We start from the raw sequence: 19274 nt of genomic DNA on the forward strand, positions 1-19274 counted from the left end.
AGTGGTGGGGGTGAAGGCACCTATCAGAGGTTGTGCATTAGGAAAAATGTGGGCGAAGCTGCGCAGCCTCTGTCGAGGCAGGTGGGTGAACCTGTGCACGAGATGTGTGATATGCCATGTACTGCAGGCGTGCGTACCATTGAGGGTGCCGGCCCTTCACATAGGTGCGCTATGTTCAGTGCGCAGAGGAGCAGGTGAGCCACTTCGAGGCGCACTGTGTGGACCGCTCCTAGCCGGTGTTTACAGAGGGCTTTGGACAGGCAGCCAAAGAGAGGGGGAAAAGGTGCCATTTCCGTGTTAGCTCATGGCGTTGCCTCGTGCCCCACGGGAGCCCAGAGGGAACAGGAGCCTCCCTGGAGGGCATGATTCAGCCTTTCACAGCTTGTTAAAAAAACTTGATCCGTCCCGGTGTTTTCGTGCCTATCACAAGAGGAAATGAGGCTTGTAACTTTTCCAGCTGATGCCAGCTGGTGGCCCGTGGGGGGCATCGGAACTTTATAAATATCTCCAGTAGGGAGTGCGTGGGCAAGCACAACACGCGAGGGGCGACGAGGTGCGTGTGGCTCAGGGAGTGGGATAGCAGAGAAGGGGAAAGGCCGATTAAAAGAGGAATAAAGTGGGGAGAAGAGAGGAGAGAGAAGAAAGAAAGGAAAGAAAGAAAGAAAGAAAGAAAGAAAGAAAGAAAGAAAGAAAAAAAGAAAGAAAGAAAGAAAGAAAAGAAGGGGAGAGAGAAAGAGAGAAAGAGAGAAAGAGAGAAAGAGAGAAAGAGAGAAAGAGAGAAAGAGAGAAAGAGAGAAAGAGAGAAAGAGAGAAAGAAAGAAAGAAAGAAAGAAAGAAAGAAAGAAAGAAAGAAAGAAAGAAAGAAAGAAAGAAAGAAAGAAAGAAAGAAAGAAAGAAAGAAAGAAAGAAAGAAAGAAAGAAAGAAAAAAAACGAACCACCCCAAGGCTGCCGCTGCCCTGGCCGGACCCAGCATGAAGCTGCTGCTTTTCCTGAGTCTGCTGCACGTCTGGCCAGGGGCTTCCTTCATCCTCCCCCTCAGGGAATCGCAGGCCAAGTGCTACTTCCAGGCGAGAGGTGAGTGGGCATCGGGGACTCGGTGCCGCACGTGGGGCGCAGGGGGCCACCGCTGAGGTATTTATAAAAGGGCGCACGTCCTTCTTCTGCAATGCCCACATCTGACTCCAGATTGGGCCCTGTTCAGCCCTGGTGTCCCGACAGCCTCCCTCTACGTGTTGTGTTGCTTGAAATGTGTTATCTTGTGCAGAACCAAAAGTGAGGCAATGACTGTAGACTACTCCTTCTAATTAAAATGCCCTTCAGTGTATGTATGATTCTATAGCGCTTAGCTAGCCTAGGATGTATGATTCTGTAGCGTTTAGCTAGCCTAGGATGTATGATTCTGTAGCGCTTAGCTAGCCTAGGATATTTGATTCTATAACGCTTAGCTAGCGTAGGATGTTTGATTCTATAGCGCTTAGCTAGCCTAGGATATTTGATTCTATAGCGCTTAGTAGCTAGCGTAGGACCGGACGTATGATTCTATAGCGCTTAGCTAGCCTAGGATGTTTGATTCTATAGCGCTTAGTAGCTAGCGTAGGACCGGACGTATGATTCTATAGCGCTTAGCTATCGTAGGATATTTGATTCTATAGCGCTTAGCTAGCGTAGGATGTTTGATTCTATAGCGCTTAGCTAGCCTAGGATATTTGATTCTATAGCGCTTAGCTAGCGTAGGATGTTTGATTCTATAGTGCTTAGCTAGCGTAGGATGTTTGATTCTATAGCGCTTAGTAGCTAGCGTAGGACCGGACGTATGATTCTATAGCGCTTAGCTAGCCTAGGATGTTTGATTCTATAGCGCTTAGTAGCTAGCGTAGGACCGGGCGTATGATTCTATAGCGCTTAGCTAGCGTAGGATATTTGATTCTATAGCGCTTAGCTAGCGTAGGATGTTTGATTCTATAGCGCTTAGTAGCTAGCGTAGGACCGGACGTATGATTCTATAGCGCTTAGCTAGCCTAGGATGTATGATTCTGTAGCGCTTAGCTAGCGTAGGATATTTGATTCTATAGCGCTTAGCTAGCGTAGGGTGTTTGATTCTATAGCGCTTACTAGCTAGCGTACAGTGCGCATACATGGTCATTATGTAAAAGATACATTGTTTGGGCTGCTCCAAAGACAGTCTTAACATGTCTCACAGTTGATGGGCATTCGACCTATTCGGCATCCGGTCACGGAAGGGTCGCTAGTCCCCGCAGCGTCGTTCAGCACCCTCTTGCCGTTTCGTGGGGGCTTGATATTAGTACAGTGATAGAACCCAGAGGAGATGTTTGAGCATCCCGTTAACTCGCATACTGGGGCTTGCATTCCTCCATTCAGTATGGAAAAATAGAGACACAGTCATAATCATTTTTCGCAAGATGTTCCTATACCGATTTGTATATTGTCCGGTTGCTTTATTATATGAGTGTTGTCATTTTTTAGGTCTCGTCTCTATCCGAAAATGTATTATAGTAGATCCTGAAACTCAAACATTAACACACGTGTGTACTAACTACACGTGGGAGGATATTTAGTCAATTGCAGACAGCTTCGCCAGTTAACCAAATTGTGAGATCCTGGACCATGTATTCGAACTACTGAAATAAGGAGTCGTTAGATGTGATCCACTTCACTTTAGCGCTGCATTGGCAAAGGCAGGCTAGAATCATTGTGCTTTGTGTAAAGTGAACTTTTGTGGCAAGTTATCCACTATGCAAAGACACGATATGGTATAACTGGTTATTTATAACGCGCTGAATACCCGGAGGATTCTAATCGCGGACTCGGGGATCGAACCTGTGTTGCTGCGTGTCGTCTTGCTTCCAAGGCGAGCACGTTGCCCCTGAGCTATCCTCCCCAGACAATTACAACATATTAGTTGCTTCCAAATGAATGAGCTGCCGTGAGGATTTTGATCGCCAGTTCTGCAACAAGTATCCTTTGCAAATTGTCATTATTGACGATCATCAATTCAAAGAATTAGCTTTCTCCCCCAACTCAATAATGCTGACTTTATAGTCGCTAAAACAGCTCAGCCAGTTGAGCGCTGGCTGTTGCGATCTGTGTGTGATTTGCAGGTTGCAAGCTCGAATCCAGGCAGGACTATCTTGGCCTCTCATCCCTCCGAGGTCTGGACATGAGTATTAACTTTGGTTGGGTTATACTTGCTTCTCTGTACAGCGCTTTGGCGAAAGCGCTCTGTAAATAGCACATCATTGTCGGCATTGGCACAGGCGGTGGTTTTTACCCATTGGGATATCTTGCTGGCCTCAGGAGCTTCCTTTCTGCAGTAGGTCCTTAGGGGACTCGTGCATGCGAGATGCCGTGCCCTAGGCCCTTAATAGGCTGCATAGGACCCGGAGGACAGCTCATGGGTAATGCGCTCGTCTTGGCACCAAGACAGTGCTGAACAGGTTCGATATCGAGTCGGTTATAAAGAACAATGTCCTGCTTTATTATATAATACTGTCCGGTGTTGTACAGCGCTTCCTACTCCACGCCCCCCAATCTAATGGCCGGGGTCATTTCTCACACCATCTTCTCATTTCATCAAACACACACGTGTTTACTCCTCATGGGCCCCACGGGGGCGTGGCAGCGTGCCCCAGTCGCGGGGTTTCCTCTCACAATCTGTAACTTGTAGTTTGTTTTTCTCATTATAAGTATGGACTACATGTCCCAGGAAGCAATTGGAAAATCCAGTGTGCTACATGTGATGGGTACACTGGACAGCTACGAGCTCACATACATACACAGTTATGAAAACTCCATAAATACTCCCGGTGTACTGCAGATGTACTCCCGGTGTACTCCAGGTGTGCTCTAGGGGTACTCTAGATGTGATCTATGTGTACTCCAGGTGTACTCTAGGCATACTCCAGGTCTATTGTAGGTGTACTCTAGGTGACCTCCAGGTGTACTCTAGGAGTGCTCTAGGTGTACTCCACGTGTCCTCCAGGTGTACTGTAGGAGTGGTCTAGGTGTACTCCAGGTGTACTCTTGGTGCACTTTAGGAGTACTCTAGGCATACTCCAGATGTACTCCCGGTGTACTCCAGGTGTGCTCTAGTTGTACTCTAGAAGTACTCCAGGTGTAATCTAGATGTGATCTATGTGAACTCCAGGTGTACTCTAGGCATACTCCAGGTCTACTGTAGGTGTAGTCTAGGTGACCTCCAGGTGTACTCTAGGAGTGCTCTAGGTGTACTCCACATGTCTTCCAGGTGTACTGTAGGAGTGGTCTAGGTGTACTCCAGGTGTACTCTTGGTGCACTTTGGGAGTACTCTAGTCATACTCCAGGTCTACTGTAGGTGTACTCTAGGTGTCCTCTAGTTGTAATCCACGTGTACTCTAGATGTACTCCAGATGTACTCTTGGTGCACATCACGTGTACTCTAGGCCTACTCCAGGTCTACTGTAGGCTTACTTCAGGTGTTCTCTAGTGCTCTGGGTGTACTCTAGGTGTAGTCCTGGGGTACTCGAGGTTTACTCTTGGTGCACTTCAGGTGTACTCTAGGAGTGCTCTAGGTGTACTCCACGTGTCCTCCAGGTGTACTGTAGGAGTGGTCTAGGTGTACTCCAGGTGTATTCTTGGTGCACTTTGGGAGTACTCTAGGCATACTCCAGGTCTACTGTAGGTGTACTCTAGGTGTCCTCTAGTTGTAATCCACGTGTACTCTAGATGTACTCCAGATGTACTCTTGGTGCACATCACGTGTACTCTAGGCCTACTCCAGGTCTACTGTAGGCTTACTCCAGGTGTTCTCTAGTGCTCTGGGTGTACTCTAGGTGTAGTCCTGGGGTACTCGAGGTGTACTCTTGGTGCACTTCAGGTGTACTCTAGGTGTACTCTAGGTGTACTCTAGGAGTGCTCTAGGTGTACTCCACGTGTCCTCCAGATGTACTGTAGGAGTGGTCTAGGTGTATTCTTGGTGCACTTTAGGAGTACTCTAGGCATACTCCAGGTCTACTGTAGGTGTACTCTAGTTGTCCTCTAGTTGTACTCCACATGTACTCTAGATGTACTCCAGATGTACTCTTGGTGCACATCACGTGTACTCTAGGCCTACTCCAGGTCTACTGTAGGCTTACTCCAGGTGTTCTCTAGTGCTCTGTGTGTACTCTAGGTGTATTCCTGGGGTACTCGAGGTGTACTCTTGGTGCACTTCAGGTGTCCTCTAGGTGTACTCCAGGTGAATAAACGCCTTGTTTATTCTCAAATCTCATCCTTTGTCACTGATCTATCACTTCTTCCCTGTGTTCAGACTTGTTTTCGCCCCCACCATTCTACTGAAGCCGCTTTGATCTGTGTACTTAACTCCCTTTTCTCAACTCGTTATTCCAAACACTCTCCTTTTCTTATTCTTCTAGAACTATCTGACGCTTTGGACACTGTGGATCACTCCTTGCTTTTGGAATCTCTTTTGTCTTTTTGTCTTAGGGGTTTTCTTCTTTTCTGGTTCTCTTCTCATCTTTCGAACCAAACTTTTACTGTCTCCTGGACTGGTCAGACCTCCCCACCTCTTCCCCTCGAGCATGGGGTTCCCCAGGGGTCTGTTGTGGGTCAGTTTCTTTTCTCTCTCTATACCTCTGAGCTCTCACCTATAATCTCTTCCTTTGGTCTCTCTCATGACTTTTATGCAGTAGACACACATCTTTTTCTATCCTTCTCGTCTTTTACTCACAACATTCACCATACCCTCACAGCTTTTCTCTCTGCCATCGAATCCTGGATGGCTTCTCATTTCCTTACTTTAAACGAAGCGCTATTCTTCCCGGCTAACACTATCCCACCTGACCCGCCACCTCCCTCGATATCATTTCCACCTGCTAACCTTACTATCTCTCCCACAGCACAGAATCTTGGTCTATATCTCGATTCTAATCTTTCGATCACCACATTTCCCTTACCTCTCGCTCTTGCCGTTTTCACCTTTACAACGTTCGTAAAGTTCGCCCTTTTCTTACCTTTCAGGCTACTTAACGTCTTATCGCTCCTTGAATTCTTTCTCGACTTTTTTCCTTCCTGCTCTAACACTCTCTTTGGTCTCCCAAGTTCTCGCCTCACTCCCTTGAAATCAATCTATAATTCTTCTGTTCGTGTACTTTGCCTTCTTTCCTATCGTAACCCCCCATCTCTTCTTCACAAGCTTGACTTGGTTGGCTACCATTTCACTCTCAACTTAAATTCCATTTTCTATGCTTAGTTTTCAAGTCACTCTATCAGCTTGCTCTTGGCTATCTTGCCTCCCTTCTCTCCTTTTATTGTCCATCTCGCCCCTTGCGTTCTTCTAGTCTTTTTAGACTAAATGTTCCACGTCCACTTTGTGCCCAGTCCCGCTTTCGCTCTATTCAGCTTCTCACCCCCCCCTTCATTGGAATGCCCACCCGGTGGCTATTTGTTCAATTACTGACTATTGTACTTTCCGTTCTTCTTTGAAAACTCATCTTTTACATTTTCTGATTGTTTGCTACCAGCACTGATGGTCTGATGTATACCCACCATTATTATTGGACAGGTTTTTGATTTTAAATTGTACAGCGCTTTGGAAAAAAAGCGCTATATAAAAAACAACAAAATACAAATACAAAATACTCAAGGAGTACTCCAGGTGTACTCCAGGTGTTGCCTAGTTGTGCTCTAGGTGTACTCCAGCTGTACTCCAGGTTTTGCCTAGTTGTGCTCTAGGTGTACTCTAGGTGTACTCTATCTGTACTCCATCTGTACTCCAGGTGTTGCCTAGGTGTACTCCATCTGTACTCCAGGTGTTGCCTAGTTGTGCTCTAGGTGTACTCCAGGTGTACTCTATCTGTACTCCAGCTGTACTCCAGGTGTTGCCTAGGTGTACTCCAGCTGTACTCCAGGTGTTGCCTAGTTGTGCTCTAGGTGTACTCACAGAGGGACTGGTGCTATGTGTTGTCATTAGATTAACCTGCTTAGCTTTTCACTTAGAGAAACAAAGACATGGCAGTTACCTTCTCCCATTGTAGAATAGCTTAAACTGGTGACTACATACCATTGGAACACCACTTTTCCCAACCTGGTCTTTTATTCTACAAAACAGTGCATTCTGGGAGTTGTAGCCCTGCTTAATCTAAGCATTGCTTGCATGGCAATTGATTTGCTAAACAAAAACACAGGACGTGAAATGTGTCGACAAGGTCGCAACAAAACCACAGGCCGTGAAATGTGTTGTCATGCTCGCAACAAAAACACAGGACGTGCAATGTGTTGTCAAGGTCGCAACAAAAACACAGGACGTGCAATGTGTTGTCAAGGTCGCAACAAAAACACAGGACGTGCAATGTGTTGTCAAGGCCGCATGGCGTCATCTTTTCACACAATGTACAAAGCACACGATTTAGCTTAACGCTGCCTTATGCCAGTCACTTGCAAAGTCTTGGATCATTAGCTCATGAGCTGGGCCAACCCAGCCATTCATGCTGCAGAATTTAAAAACCAAGTGCCATTGAATTACATAGTAGCCGCTGTTATTATAGTGCTTCAAGGCAGGAGAAATCGGGCACGATCAGCTATATAAAACTGATATTATAGCATGTGAACAGCAGACAGCTAGATCCCAAGTATCCTTCCCTGCAGCCTCATTTACCCAAACATGCGACCATAGATGATCTGTTGATCAACCAATCATTGTGCAGAGTCAGCCAACCAAATCCCAGAAGAAATGAATATGCAGGTCTGAGCATCCCTTTAAACTTGAGTGTCTAAATGGCATTTGGCCTTCTGCTCGGGGAGCTGCTTTTCACATTCTGTGCTGGCAGCTGGCATTGCTTGGTCAGAACGCCAATATAATGTGCTGTTGGGGTGCCACAGCCAAAACATGATGTCCACGCCACACACCTAGATTCTCTGCACCATGGGCGCCTTCCACATAACAGTGGCATACATGTATAACCGGGTTCATGCTGGATTGTTATCTACTGTAGAGGTACTCAATGTATCAACCACAGAAAGATGAACGCCTGGTGTCCCTGCCAAGATGCCAAGCTGGGAAGCACAGAAGGGTTCCATCCCCGAGGCAAGCACTCAACCCGCTGAGCTATTTCTCTGGCCTTCACATACACCTTTTATTCGCCACACACCTTGACACTGTATGTAACATAATTATTCTAGCCCTGAAACAACATGCTATGCCAGGTAATTCCATTGCATGTCACTCAGCCCCTGGTCACAATGGGTCTCAGCTTTTAGGCAAGAATTTGAGAGGCCGGCCAACATATTTTAAAGGGTGACCACTTTGATTAGCGTCACAGCACTGCCATTACAAAGGCCTGCATCACTACAATGAATGAATGTGTAGGAGCCCGGGAGCAGGCTCTAATCAGTAATAACGCCCCATACGATTTATTTGCCCCAAGTGAAGCCAATGGTGCTTGGGAAGAGTCATGACCGATCACAAGTGTTGCAGCCTACCCCTCCCCACCCACCTTCTGGGAGGGCTTGCACGACCTCATTATAATAGGGCCTTGAAGTAGGTGCTCTGGCTTGAAAAGCACTGATTGAGAGGGTGCTTAGAACCTTGAAGTGTGCATATGAAAGTGGAGTGATGGATAAGAAACATATGAAGCATTCATGCAGAGTGGGGGGGGGGGGGGAAAGCAATCGCCAGGCCTCCTAACAGTGCTCTAGGCTGTCCTTTGTCTAGAAGAAATGCTGACATTCCAATGTAATCCTGTAGCCCAGGGGTCTGAAAACTTTGGCATTCCTATGTTTTAGACTACAGCTCCCATCAGTCCCAGCCAGCATAATCAATGGTGAGAGATCATGGGAGTTGTATTTCAAAAGATCTGGAGTGCCACAGTTTGCAGACCCCTGATCGAGACTTATACATCGAGGGAGGGGTCATTATCGCACTTCCAGTATATACTGTAGTCATAAAAATGATATGGCACTAGTGTCTCTCTACCTAACTGTCCCTACTCCCTTTATGATTTTAGTGCCCTGTGACTACGATGGCAAAAGCTATACTCTTGGGGAGTCCTGGCTCAGCAGCGACTGCATGCTCTGCACCTGCCTGTACCCCATCGGCGTGGGCTGCTGTGAAATGTGAGTACCTACTATGCATGTATTAGCAAGGAAATACAGCATGAAACCTTGAAATTACTGTCACTAGAATTGCAAGTCTATAGATATACAGCAACTACAAGCTCCAGGCTTCTGATGTCATATAGTGTCTCAGCCAATCCGCGGTCTCAAAAGACAAACCTTTCCCATGCTATCTTGCTGGACGCTGATGATGCCACTATCGTCCCTCCCACGCTACCTCCTCCTTTGCCCCTCTAAAATTCTGTGTCCTCCCGCCGCTCATCTCCTGATCTCCCTATGGGCACCATGGCACGTTGACCATGCAGTCCATACTCCACCGCCTCTCGCCTCCCCGTTCTTAACTTTTCCCCACGCTGCCAACGCCACCACTCACAGTCTGCACATCCCTTCCCTGATGGCTGTCATGCAACTGAAGGTAGAACTCAGAGTAGTCCCATGTTCATATTTCCCTTCACAGCCATTTCATTTTGTAGTTTATTAAACTTCTGAAGCTTGAAATATAAGTTATTCACAATCAGACAAAATGCCAGGGGTGTAATAAAGCAATAACACCCATATGTAGGGGGCATTACCACGTCGTAATTGTGTCCGGCCACATTAAAGCCCTCGCTTCTATCAGGCTGTTACTTAGGCCCAAGTGATAACACCCGCTTATTAGGGGTTATTGTTTAGATAGTGTAGAAGAGAAATAATAGCAAGGTAAGAGGGGCTCCACAATGTACTACCAAGATTTCCATAGGCATGACATCACAGGAATGCTCAGAATAGTACACATCAGAGAACATTTGGCTCAGAGGTGAGGAGCTGGTTATGGAGAACCCAGGGAAAAAGACAATTTAGAATGAGACACGGTAGGAGAAGTGAAAAGTGCAGAATTCAGCTGGAGGTTGCAGAGAAGCTGAAGACCTAAACTGGGCAGCGAGGATGGCAAGGAGAGACCTTGAACTGTAAAACAGCAGTACAGAGGATTGTACCTAGCAGAGAACAAAGGACCAATGATCAAGTAATAACGTTGATGGTTATAGAGAATGTCAGAACATGGAACATCTGCAAATTGAGAACGCAGTTATGGACAACTGAGTAACAGTAGAATGAAACCCTGAATTCAGGGGGTGGTGGCAGAGACTGTAGGAACAGTAAAGAGTTACAAAATAAAACCCAGAGTTTAGTAGGTGGTGGCAGAGAATGTAGGAACAGTGAAAAGTAACAAAATAAAACCTTGAATTCAAGGGCGGGTGGCAGAGAATGTAGGAACAGTGAAAAGTAAAACCTTGAATTCAAGGGCTGGGGGCAGAGTATTTAGGAACAGCAAAAACGAACAAAGTAAAACCCTGAATTCAGGAAGTGGTGGCAGAGAATTTAGGAACAGTAAAGAGTCACAAAACAAATCCCAGAATTTAGGAGATGGTGGAAGAGAATTTAGGAACAGTAAAGAGTCACAAAACAAATCCCAGAATTTAGGAGGTGGTACAGAGAATTTAGGAATAGTGAAAAGTAACAAAATAAAACCCTGAATTCAGGTGGTGGTGGCAGAGACTGTGGGAACAATACAGAGTTACAAAATAAAACCCAGAGTTTAGGGGGTGGTGGTAGAGAATTTAGGAACAGTAAAAAAGCAACACAAGAAAACCCAGAATTCAGGAAGTGGTGGCAGAGAATTTAGGAACAGTAAAGAGTCACAAAACAAATCCCAGAATTTAGGAGATGGTGGAAGAGAATTTAGGAACAGTAAAGAGTCACAAAACAAATCCCAGAATTTAGGAGGTGGTACAGAGAATTTAGGAATAGTGAAAAGTAACAAAATAAAACCCTGAATTCAGGTGGTGGTGGCAGAGACTGTGGGAACAATAAACAGTAAAAAAATAAAACCCTGAATTTAGGAGGTGGTGCAGAGAATTTAGGAATAGTGAAAAGTAACAAAATAAAACCCTGAATTCAGGTGGTGGTGGCAGAGACTGTGGGAACAATACAGAGTTACAAAATAAAACCCAGAGTTTAGGGGGTGGTGGTAGAGAATTTAGGAACAGTAAAAAAGCAACACAAGAAAACCCAGAATTCAGGAAGTGGTGGCAGAGAATTTAAGAAAAGATGAGTGACAACATATGAACCCAGAATTCAGGAGGTGGTGGAAGAGAAATTAATAACAGAAGAGGAACAAAATAAAACCCAGAACGCGGGAGGAGGTAGCAGAGAATGTAAGAACAGTAAAGAGTGTAAGTGTTTGAGAATGTTATATAGAAGAATTAGAACATATCTAGTACACATTTAAATATCATGGATCACACATAATGGGCAGAAAGTTAAAGTGTGCATCTTATGTGGAAGTTAGACTCACAGTGCTGGTTAACCAGCAGTAGCCCCTGCCTACTGGATGATGCCTGACCCCATGAGCTAGTTTTGAACTCTGCTCAGCAAATCTTCATTTTGAGCCCCGTAGTGGCATCCAACAAATGACAATTGAGGAGGAGGTCACGGGGAATGCAAGAATAGTAAACATCTGAGAATTGAGGAGTGGGTGACAGAGAACTTGTAGATTGCACATAATTGAGAACTAAATCACTAGGGAGCAAGGTAGTAAAGAACAACTGTGGCGTGGATTAAAAGAATGCAAAGCAGAACAGAGACTAGGAAAACAGACATTGTAGCAGCGTGTGACAGAACTGATGAGGAAGTTGATTCGCCATGGAGGAGGTCAGGGAATTTAATAGAGGACTTTTTAAGAGGGAGTGTTGTTGGGGGGGCGCTGTTGCGCACAAGAGAAGATGGCGGCTCTCGTGTGAGCTCTGGCTAGACCCAAGGCCGCAAAGCCAGAAAAGATAATTTGCGGACACCGGTTACCCGCAATTTTTGCAGAGGACGGGTAACAATATCTTCAGATAGCCAAAACGAAATTTCAGGCTGATCGGTGCGGGGATTCCAGAGATAGGGGCCCGGATGATCCGCAGGCGGCCCGGATGTCGGCGACCGGCTGGAGGAGCGCCGCCCCAGCGCGGCAGCATCAGGCCGCTCCTGCCATCCATCCAGCGTGAGGAAGCCACGGCTGCCCCGGATATTGAGGACCGCCCGCTGGCCCCCCTGCCGCCTTCTTCGCCTGGGAGCCTGAGAGGCCCGGACGGGTGAAGGCCTGCTCTGTGGTCGGACCGCACTAGAAGAGGTAGGCCCCCCTCACCTCATTACCGGCGCGCCGCCCAGCTAACCCCGGCGGGCTCGGGGGACTGCGGGACAGGCGGTTAATAAACTCATCTTGTTGAGAGCTTGGTGCCTTGCATGCCCGCGGGCCGCGGGGGGGCCTCCCCGCACTGCCTACGCAGGCCACCATCCCCCAGGGATTGATGACCGTATGCGCACCGAAACTAGCGCTCCATTCGTCCATATATGACTGTGAGAAACGTCTGCCCCTTCTAATAAAGCTGCGATGGGGCACTTGTTCCACCACCGCGGGCAGATATAGCGCAGAGTGAATCGTGGTGGAACCAACACGGCCTTCCCATTGAGCGCCTGGATAACCCACATCTCCCATTCCGGAGACGATGCCCAAGAACTTTGGCCCGAAGAAAGGCAGAGGAACCATCAGCAAATTCACAACCGCGATGAAGAGGGAAGCGGAGCCCGAGACAAACCAGGAAACACCGGTGCATGAGAAGCAGGTGCCCCCGGCTACAATGATGGACCCCCAGGCCGTTTTTCAGGCGATGCAACAGGGCTTCGCTACACTCACGGACAATTTAGATGGGATCACGGCAAGTGTAGCCCACATTAAGAAACAACTTGACAAGACAACCACTCGCATGACAGAGGCATGACAGAGGCGGAATCTAGGATATCTGGCACTGAGGACGCTTTAGAGGCCCTGAAAACCACTCTGGAGACGCCGCAGCCCCCCCTGTAGCAGGTGCTTGAAATGTTGTTGGGTGGGGAGGGATGGATGTCTAATGGCACAGTTGAAGTTTGGGGAACTGTGAGGGTGGGGGGGAGGGCCTTACACGGGAGTTGCAGGGTTTTGAAAAGCACACAGATGTCAGACATGTCGTCATTCCATCTCACAATGGCAGATTTTAAGGGGCCACATGGCTTTGAACACCCCATAGACAATGGCTAGCTTAGACAAAGACAACATTAATATGCTTAGCTGGAATGTAAGGGGCCTGGGATCTAGGATTAAGAGGAGGAAGATACTGGCCTACCTCAATAGACATGCGGCCAGGGTGATCTTCTTACAGGAAACGCATTCTGGTCCGCGACAAGGAGGACAATTGATGCCTAACTGGGGCTCACATCAGTATTTCACGACATACTCCAGCCGGGCAAGAGGGGTAGCAATTCTGATTCACAAAACACTGTCCTTTGAATGTATTAATGTTGAGTGTGACCCGGGGGGGGGGGAGATATGTCATGCTTCATGGCAACCTATATGATAAAGAATTTGTCTTTCTGAACTTGTACGGTCCGAACATTGACCAACCAGACTTCTATGCCTCAGTGTTTGAAAAATTGGCAAGATACCCAACAGCCCTGGTGATATGTGGCGGGGACTTTAACACAATATTAGATGTACATCTTGATCGCACATCGACGCAAGCTAGAACACTGACTAAAGCCGCGCAAGCAATACACCTATATATGGCTGATCTAAAACTAAAAGACGTCTGGAGAACATTGAATCCGATCAGTATTCTATTATTCCACAGTCCATGACATGCACTCCAGGATAGATTTATGGCTCATAGATGGGGACAGCATGGCATGGGTCACAGACTCCCATATACACCCAAGAACGTACTCAGACCACTCACCGATACAGCTGACACTAAGAATCCCTGGTCGGGTCCTCTCCAGACCACCTTGGAGATTCAAGCCGGCAGCCCTGAAAGACCTGGTTTATAACACCTCGATGAAACAATATATACAGGACTACTTTGATAACAACGAACACTCTGTCTCGACCCAGTCTATACTATGGTAGGCGTTCAAAGTCTGCATCAGAGGTCACTCAATATCCGTGGAGGGTGGAATCCTTAAAGACATTAGGAATAGGTTAATTAGGCTAGAATCTCAAATATCATCCTTGCAACCACAGTACGCATCCTCCCCGTCACCGTCACCCCAGATCAGCTCTGAACTAAAGACCAAACTAGACGAATACACCGAGACCGCAGAACAAGAGGTCAGATACTTTGATCGACCAGCTGCAGCCCATAGATATGGGGAAGGGGAACGCCCAGGGAAATTATTAGCTAGAACAGTACGTGTAGAGAATGGCCCCACAACCATACCATGCATACAGATGCCTGATGGCGCGGTATCCACCGACCATGACAAAATGAAGGAGACCTTCTATGCTTATTTCAAAGACCTATACTCCCCGCAAAGCACTGCAACAGATGACGAGACTGAGAGCTACCTAGCCCAGATACCCACAACCCTTTTAGCGGATACCACTATGGAATCACTTGAGCTACCCATCACTGAACCTGAAATACTCGATGCAATAAAAGCTCTCCCCAACGGGAAAGCGCCGGGTTCAGACGGGCTAAGTGCTGAGTTCTATAAAGAGTTTAGTAGTGAACTGGTTCCAAGGCTCCACGCTGTATGGATGGAGGCACTGGACACAGGGGAACTCCCCGAAACCACCAGGGAAGCTATAATTACTCTCCTGCTGAAATCAGGGAAGCCCCCTGGAGACTGTGGGTCATACCGACCTTTATCCCTAATAAACACTGATTCCAAAATCCTGGCCAAAATAATAGAAACTAGGCTTACACCACTGATGCCATATATGATACACGAAGATCAGGCTGGGTTTATATTAGGCAGATCTACGGCAATGAATATAAGGAGATGCCACCAAATCATTGCCACGATACCCCCAGAAACCCAAGGAATAGCGGTCTCCTTAGATATGCGGAAAGCATTTGACACTGTCTCATGGTTGTTCCTGTTCGGGGTGTTACGAAACTATGGATTTAGCCCAAACTTCATAAGGTGGATCCGAATTCTTTACATGCAACCATACGCTAAGATCAGAATTAATGGATCTTTCACAGGCATACTTGAACTACTGGGGGGCACTAGGCAGGGCTGCCCACTCTCCCCACTACTCTTCGCCCTGGTTATTGAACCCCTTGCGGACATACTCCGTTATAGCACATTCGGGATATGGCTAGAAGGTAAGGCACATATTATAATGCTTTATGCGGATGATATTTTATTATACCTGAAGAACCCAGACCGCACATTGGGCAGAGTGCTGGCTGCAGTGAAAGAGTTCGGTGAATATTCAGGTCTTCGCCTAAATCCCAATAAGTCGGAGATATTCCCACTCACGGATGCCACCATGCAGCCCCAGAGCCTCCACGGCCTTATATGGAGTTCATTACACATTGTTTATTTAGGTTCAGCAGTCGCCAGATCCGCTCAACTCTCCCGAACACTAAACTACAGCTCACTGGCAGACGCACTTTGCACCAAAATTAAGCGCTGGAATGCCCTTCCAATTTCAATGATGGGTAGGATAGCATTAATTAAAATGATCATTCTACCTAAGCTTTTCTATCTGTTAAGTACAGTACCGGTGTGGCTGGGTCGCACACTATTCTCTAGAATTAATAGTGCATGCATAGAGTTTGTATGGGGAGGCCACTCGAGGCTGAGCTGGAGGGTGCTAACAGATACGTATTCCAGAGGCGGCCAAATGGCTCCCGATGTGGAATTGTATTACCTGGCAGCGCAGGCACAATATGCTGCCGACTGGGCTACATGCTTCCTCAACCCTGGCCCCCGCCCCCTCCCGCGAGGGAACAGGAAGCGATACTGGCCCTACAGAAAATCACTAGGCCCACACCTAAACGATATAACACTATGCATCCATCCAATGTCACAATCACTGCATGGGCCAAAATAAATCATATGTTTGGAGCCGGCAAACTATACCACCCGAGCATGGCAATACGGGGCGACCCCCACACACCCTTCCCTATAGACAGTGCGGTGGCAATGCACTGGACTGCCAGAGGAATCACACAATGGGGACAGATGTTTCGGGATAAACAGTTTTTGAAGTGGGATTAGATTAAAGACACGGTAGGAAACACAAACGCACACAGACAGCAGTTTGACAAGGTTGCAACACCCACACAACAGATCTACCCATCATTGCCGAACAAACCCGAAATAAACATGGGTCTTGGTTACATATTCACAGGAGGGACTCAGAAGGTTAGGTTACGGCCTCCACTCTCTACAAAACTACCACTCCACACCGCAAAGGCCGGTTGGGAGCGAGATCTGGACCAGCCGATAGAAGAACAGAATTGGTCCCAGATCTGTGCACTGACTAAACTGGTATCCTGCAACTCTAGATTCAAATTGATACACTATACAATTATCCATAGAACCCACTACACGCCAGCGAAACTCAAGCGTCTATACCCTACTCTCTCTGGCAACTGCCCAAGATGCAACTCTGAAAATGCTAATATATACCATATGCTGTGGGACTGTGTAGAACTAAGTCAATACTGGGCCGGAGTCTGTGGAGCTCTAGATAAGATGGCGGACCAACCGGTCGAATGGACACCGCAGTTGTATATATTGGGGGCGATTGGGAAGATGAACCCAACTTGGCGAAAACTGCTCAATTTAAGTCTGCTGTTGGCAAAAAGGGTCATTCTGATGAGGTGGAAAAACGCTCTCCCGCCAACAGTAGAGGACTGGAACAGAGACATGTTGTGGGCTAATGACACCGAAGAATTGAATATAGACTCAGTAATGACCCCCTCTAGACCCAGGAATATATGGACATGGTACAAACAGTATCTAGCAGAGCTACCACCCCCTGAGGACGTAAATGTAATGTAAAATCGGCTAATACATGTATTATGATCACTGAAATTGAATGTCGCAAATGTAACAGTTAAATAAAGTTGTAAAAAAAAAAAGAGGGAGTGTTGTTGAATTGGAAGCTATTAGTTCACAGGTGGAGGAGCCCCTCAGATTATTTCTACTGGATCATTAGCAAAGTCAGTGATCTCTTCCGGTTTAACCTGTAGACAAGCATCCCAAACGACAATGTTATCTGTATGAGTTGTTGCCCCGTGTGTGATGCTGCCTCCACCAGCTGATGTTTTTAAGACGGCTGACACATGTCCCCTGTTTCCCTTTCAGCATCCAGCACCCGATTGACTTCCCCGACTGGTGCGAGACGCATTACGATGCTCGGACCTGCCAGATCTCGGTTGTCCAAAAATCCAACCCCGACCTCCCGTGTGTACACAGCATGGACCATGAGTCGGGATCTGCCGACAGCCCGGATCCCACACTCGACAATGTCTTCGAGACCCGGTTGCTGAGCTAGAACCGCCACCAGGATCCATCCACCTGTGTGACATGGACCAGTATCCAAGAAGAGACTTTTTCTGGACTTTTTCTGCATGTGCCTGCCGTCATACCACTTAGAGCGTACCGTTGGCCCAAATGTGGTCTGGGACCAAGCAAAGAAGGGAAACCACTATCAAGATATGGACATTGCAACATTCATCAAGTCAATATTTACTGCAGGAGGTGGGTGGGGAAGGATATTGGTTACACCTTAAGTAGACAAGGCATCCAATCAGTTGTGGGTATTGACAATATAGATCATTGGCACCGCCTAGGGATGTTGGTACGGCCACTGCGGCAGTGGTATGAATGCGTAGAGGACGTAGCCTGATTTCTGTGGAACATGCCAGATAATTGCGGTATCGATGCCGGTGGAACAGGTTCTGGTGAGCTCTTGAGAGTTGCGCAACACCTCTGCACTCAGCTGGCGAGCCACAGAAGATAGTTCCATGGGGAGAGTTATAACCTTAAACTTTGTCAAAGTTGTTTTTGTACAGCCATTGCCAGTTATACATTGCCTGTTAGTGCCCGATGCAGAAGAATATTTTGCAATAAAATAAAGAACCAGACTTTGAGTATAACATGCTGTCAGACTGAATAGTTCAAACAAGCTGGACAGAATGTGCCCTATACTGCCATAGCACGGGTAGTATAGCTCAGTTGCAACGTGCTAAGACGACGCAGAGCAACACTCCCGGGTCCGCGCTTAGAAACCTCTTTGGTATTAAGCTTGTTATAAATAACTAATTAGAATTATCTGAGAAGAGCTTTATTCATCATCAAATAGCTTTTATTCGACTTCATGTCATTCGCCATAAACATACATGTACATAAAAATCACTATGATGTAATAAAACGTTGATACATACATGACTCATGTGCAACATAGTGCAGGCAGGGAATGACTTGGGAGGGATAGCAGTTCATCCTTCGAGTTCCAATAGTTAAAATATTACAATGATAGAGTATTGAACATTTAAGATAATCCAACTATTGCTGTTTAAAACATTAATCACTGGTTTCATTACCCCAATTAAACATAACTGTGTTAAAAAGGTCATAAGCTTGATTCAAGGCAATTTTTTGTTACTCTGTTAGTGGGGATTAGTTAAGCCACTCATACACTGCGGTCAACCATACCATCCTGCTCAATCGTCTCTGCGACAACCTGGGTATCACTGATCAGGCTCTGGCCTGGCTGAACTCTTTCCTTTCTGAACAACCCTCCCAGGTAACACTCGGGTCATTCCTATCCACTATCTCCCTCTCTACCTGTGGTGTTCCCCAGGGTTCTAACCTCTCGCCCTCGCTTTTCAACCAATACCAGACAACTCTTGCCTACTGCATTTCCATTTTCTGCTCCAATTTCCAGTGCTATGCTGATGACACGCAACTCATTTTCAGGCTTCCTTCAGCCACCTTCTCACCTTCCCTCATCTCTGATTGCCTATCCGCCATTCAAAATTGTGTGCTGCCAACGATCTTTGTCTAAATGCCAACAAAACTGAGATCATCCTCATTGGGACACCTTCACCATCCTTTCCCATCACTCTCTGGCTGACCTCCCTTGGCCCTCCCCCTACTTGTGAGGCTAAGAACCTCGGGGTCATCCTTGACTCCACACTCTCCTTCTCCGCACACATCTCTGACGTCTCTAAAAAGTCAAACTTCTTACTGCACCTCCTTTCCTCTCCTTCCCCCAGAAGCTCAGAGTCTCCCAAGCTCTGGTTCTCTCCAGGATGGACTATTGTAACAGCCTCTTTCTAAATCTACCCGCCTCCACCCTCG

At 46.9% G+C, this 19274-nt stretch overlaps 1 protein-coding gene across 1 annotated transcript; it reads left to right on the forward strand.

Annotated features, from left to right (window-relative positions):
- Positions 1 to 807: 807 nt before the first annotated feature.
- On the forward strand, positions 808 to 18086 carry MSMP (microseminoprotein, prostate associated). Its single transcript, XM_069626535.1, has 3 exons — positions 808 to 1075; positions 9002 to 9110; positions 17274 to 18086. Exons 1-3 carry the CDS (start codon positions 973 to 975, stop codon positions 17461 to 17463), a joined length of 402 nt encoding a protein of 133 aa, XP_069482636.1. The 5' UTR covers positions 808 to 972; the 3' UTR covers positions 17464 to 18086.
- The last annotated feature ends 1188 nt before the right edge of the window (positions 18087 to 19274 follow it).

This window comes from Ambystoma mexicanum, chromosome 6p, assembly GCF_040938575.1.
Source record: "Ambystoma mexicanum isolate Mex_15411 chromosome 6p, UKY_AmexF1_1, whole genome shotgun sequence".
NCBI lineage: Eukaryota > Metazoa > Chordata > Amphibia > Caudata > Ambystomatidae > Ambystoma > Ambystoma mexicanum.

Bases quoted from the DNA above. Each gene is read 5' to 3' on its own strand.
- MSMP (XM_069626535.1), top strand. From the start codon at position 973: ATGAAGCTGCTGCTTTTCCTGAGTCTGCTGCACGTCTGGCCAGGGGCT. The intron at 1,076-9,001 runs GTGAGTGGGCAT...TTATGATTTTAG, and splicing joins GTGCTACTTCCAGGCGAGAG to TGCCCTGTGACTACGATGGC. The intron at 9,111-17,273 runs GTGAGTACCTAC...TTTCCCTTTCAG, and splicing joins GGCGTGGGCTGCTGTGAAAT to CATCCAGCACCCGATTGACT.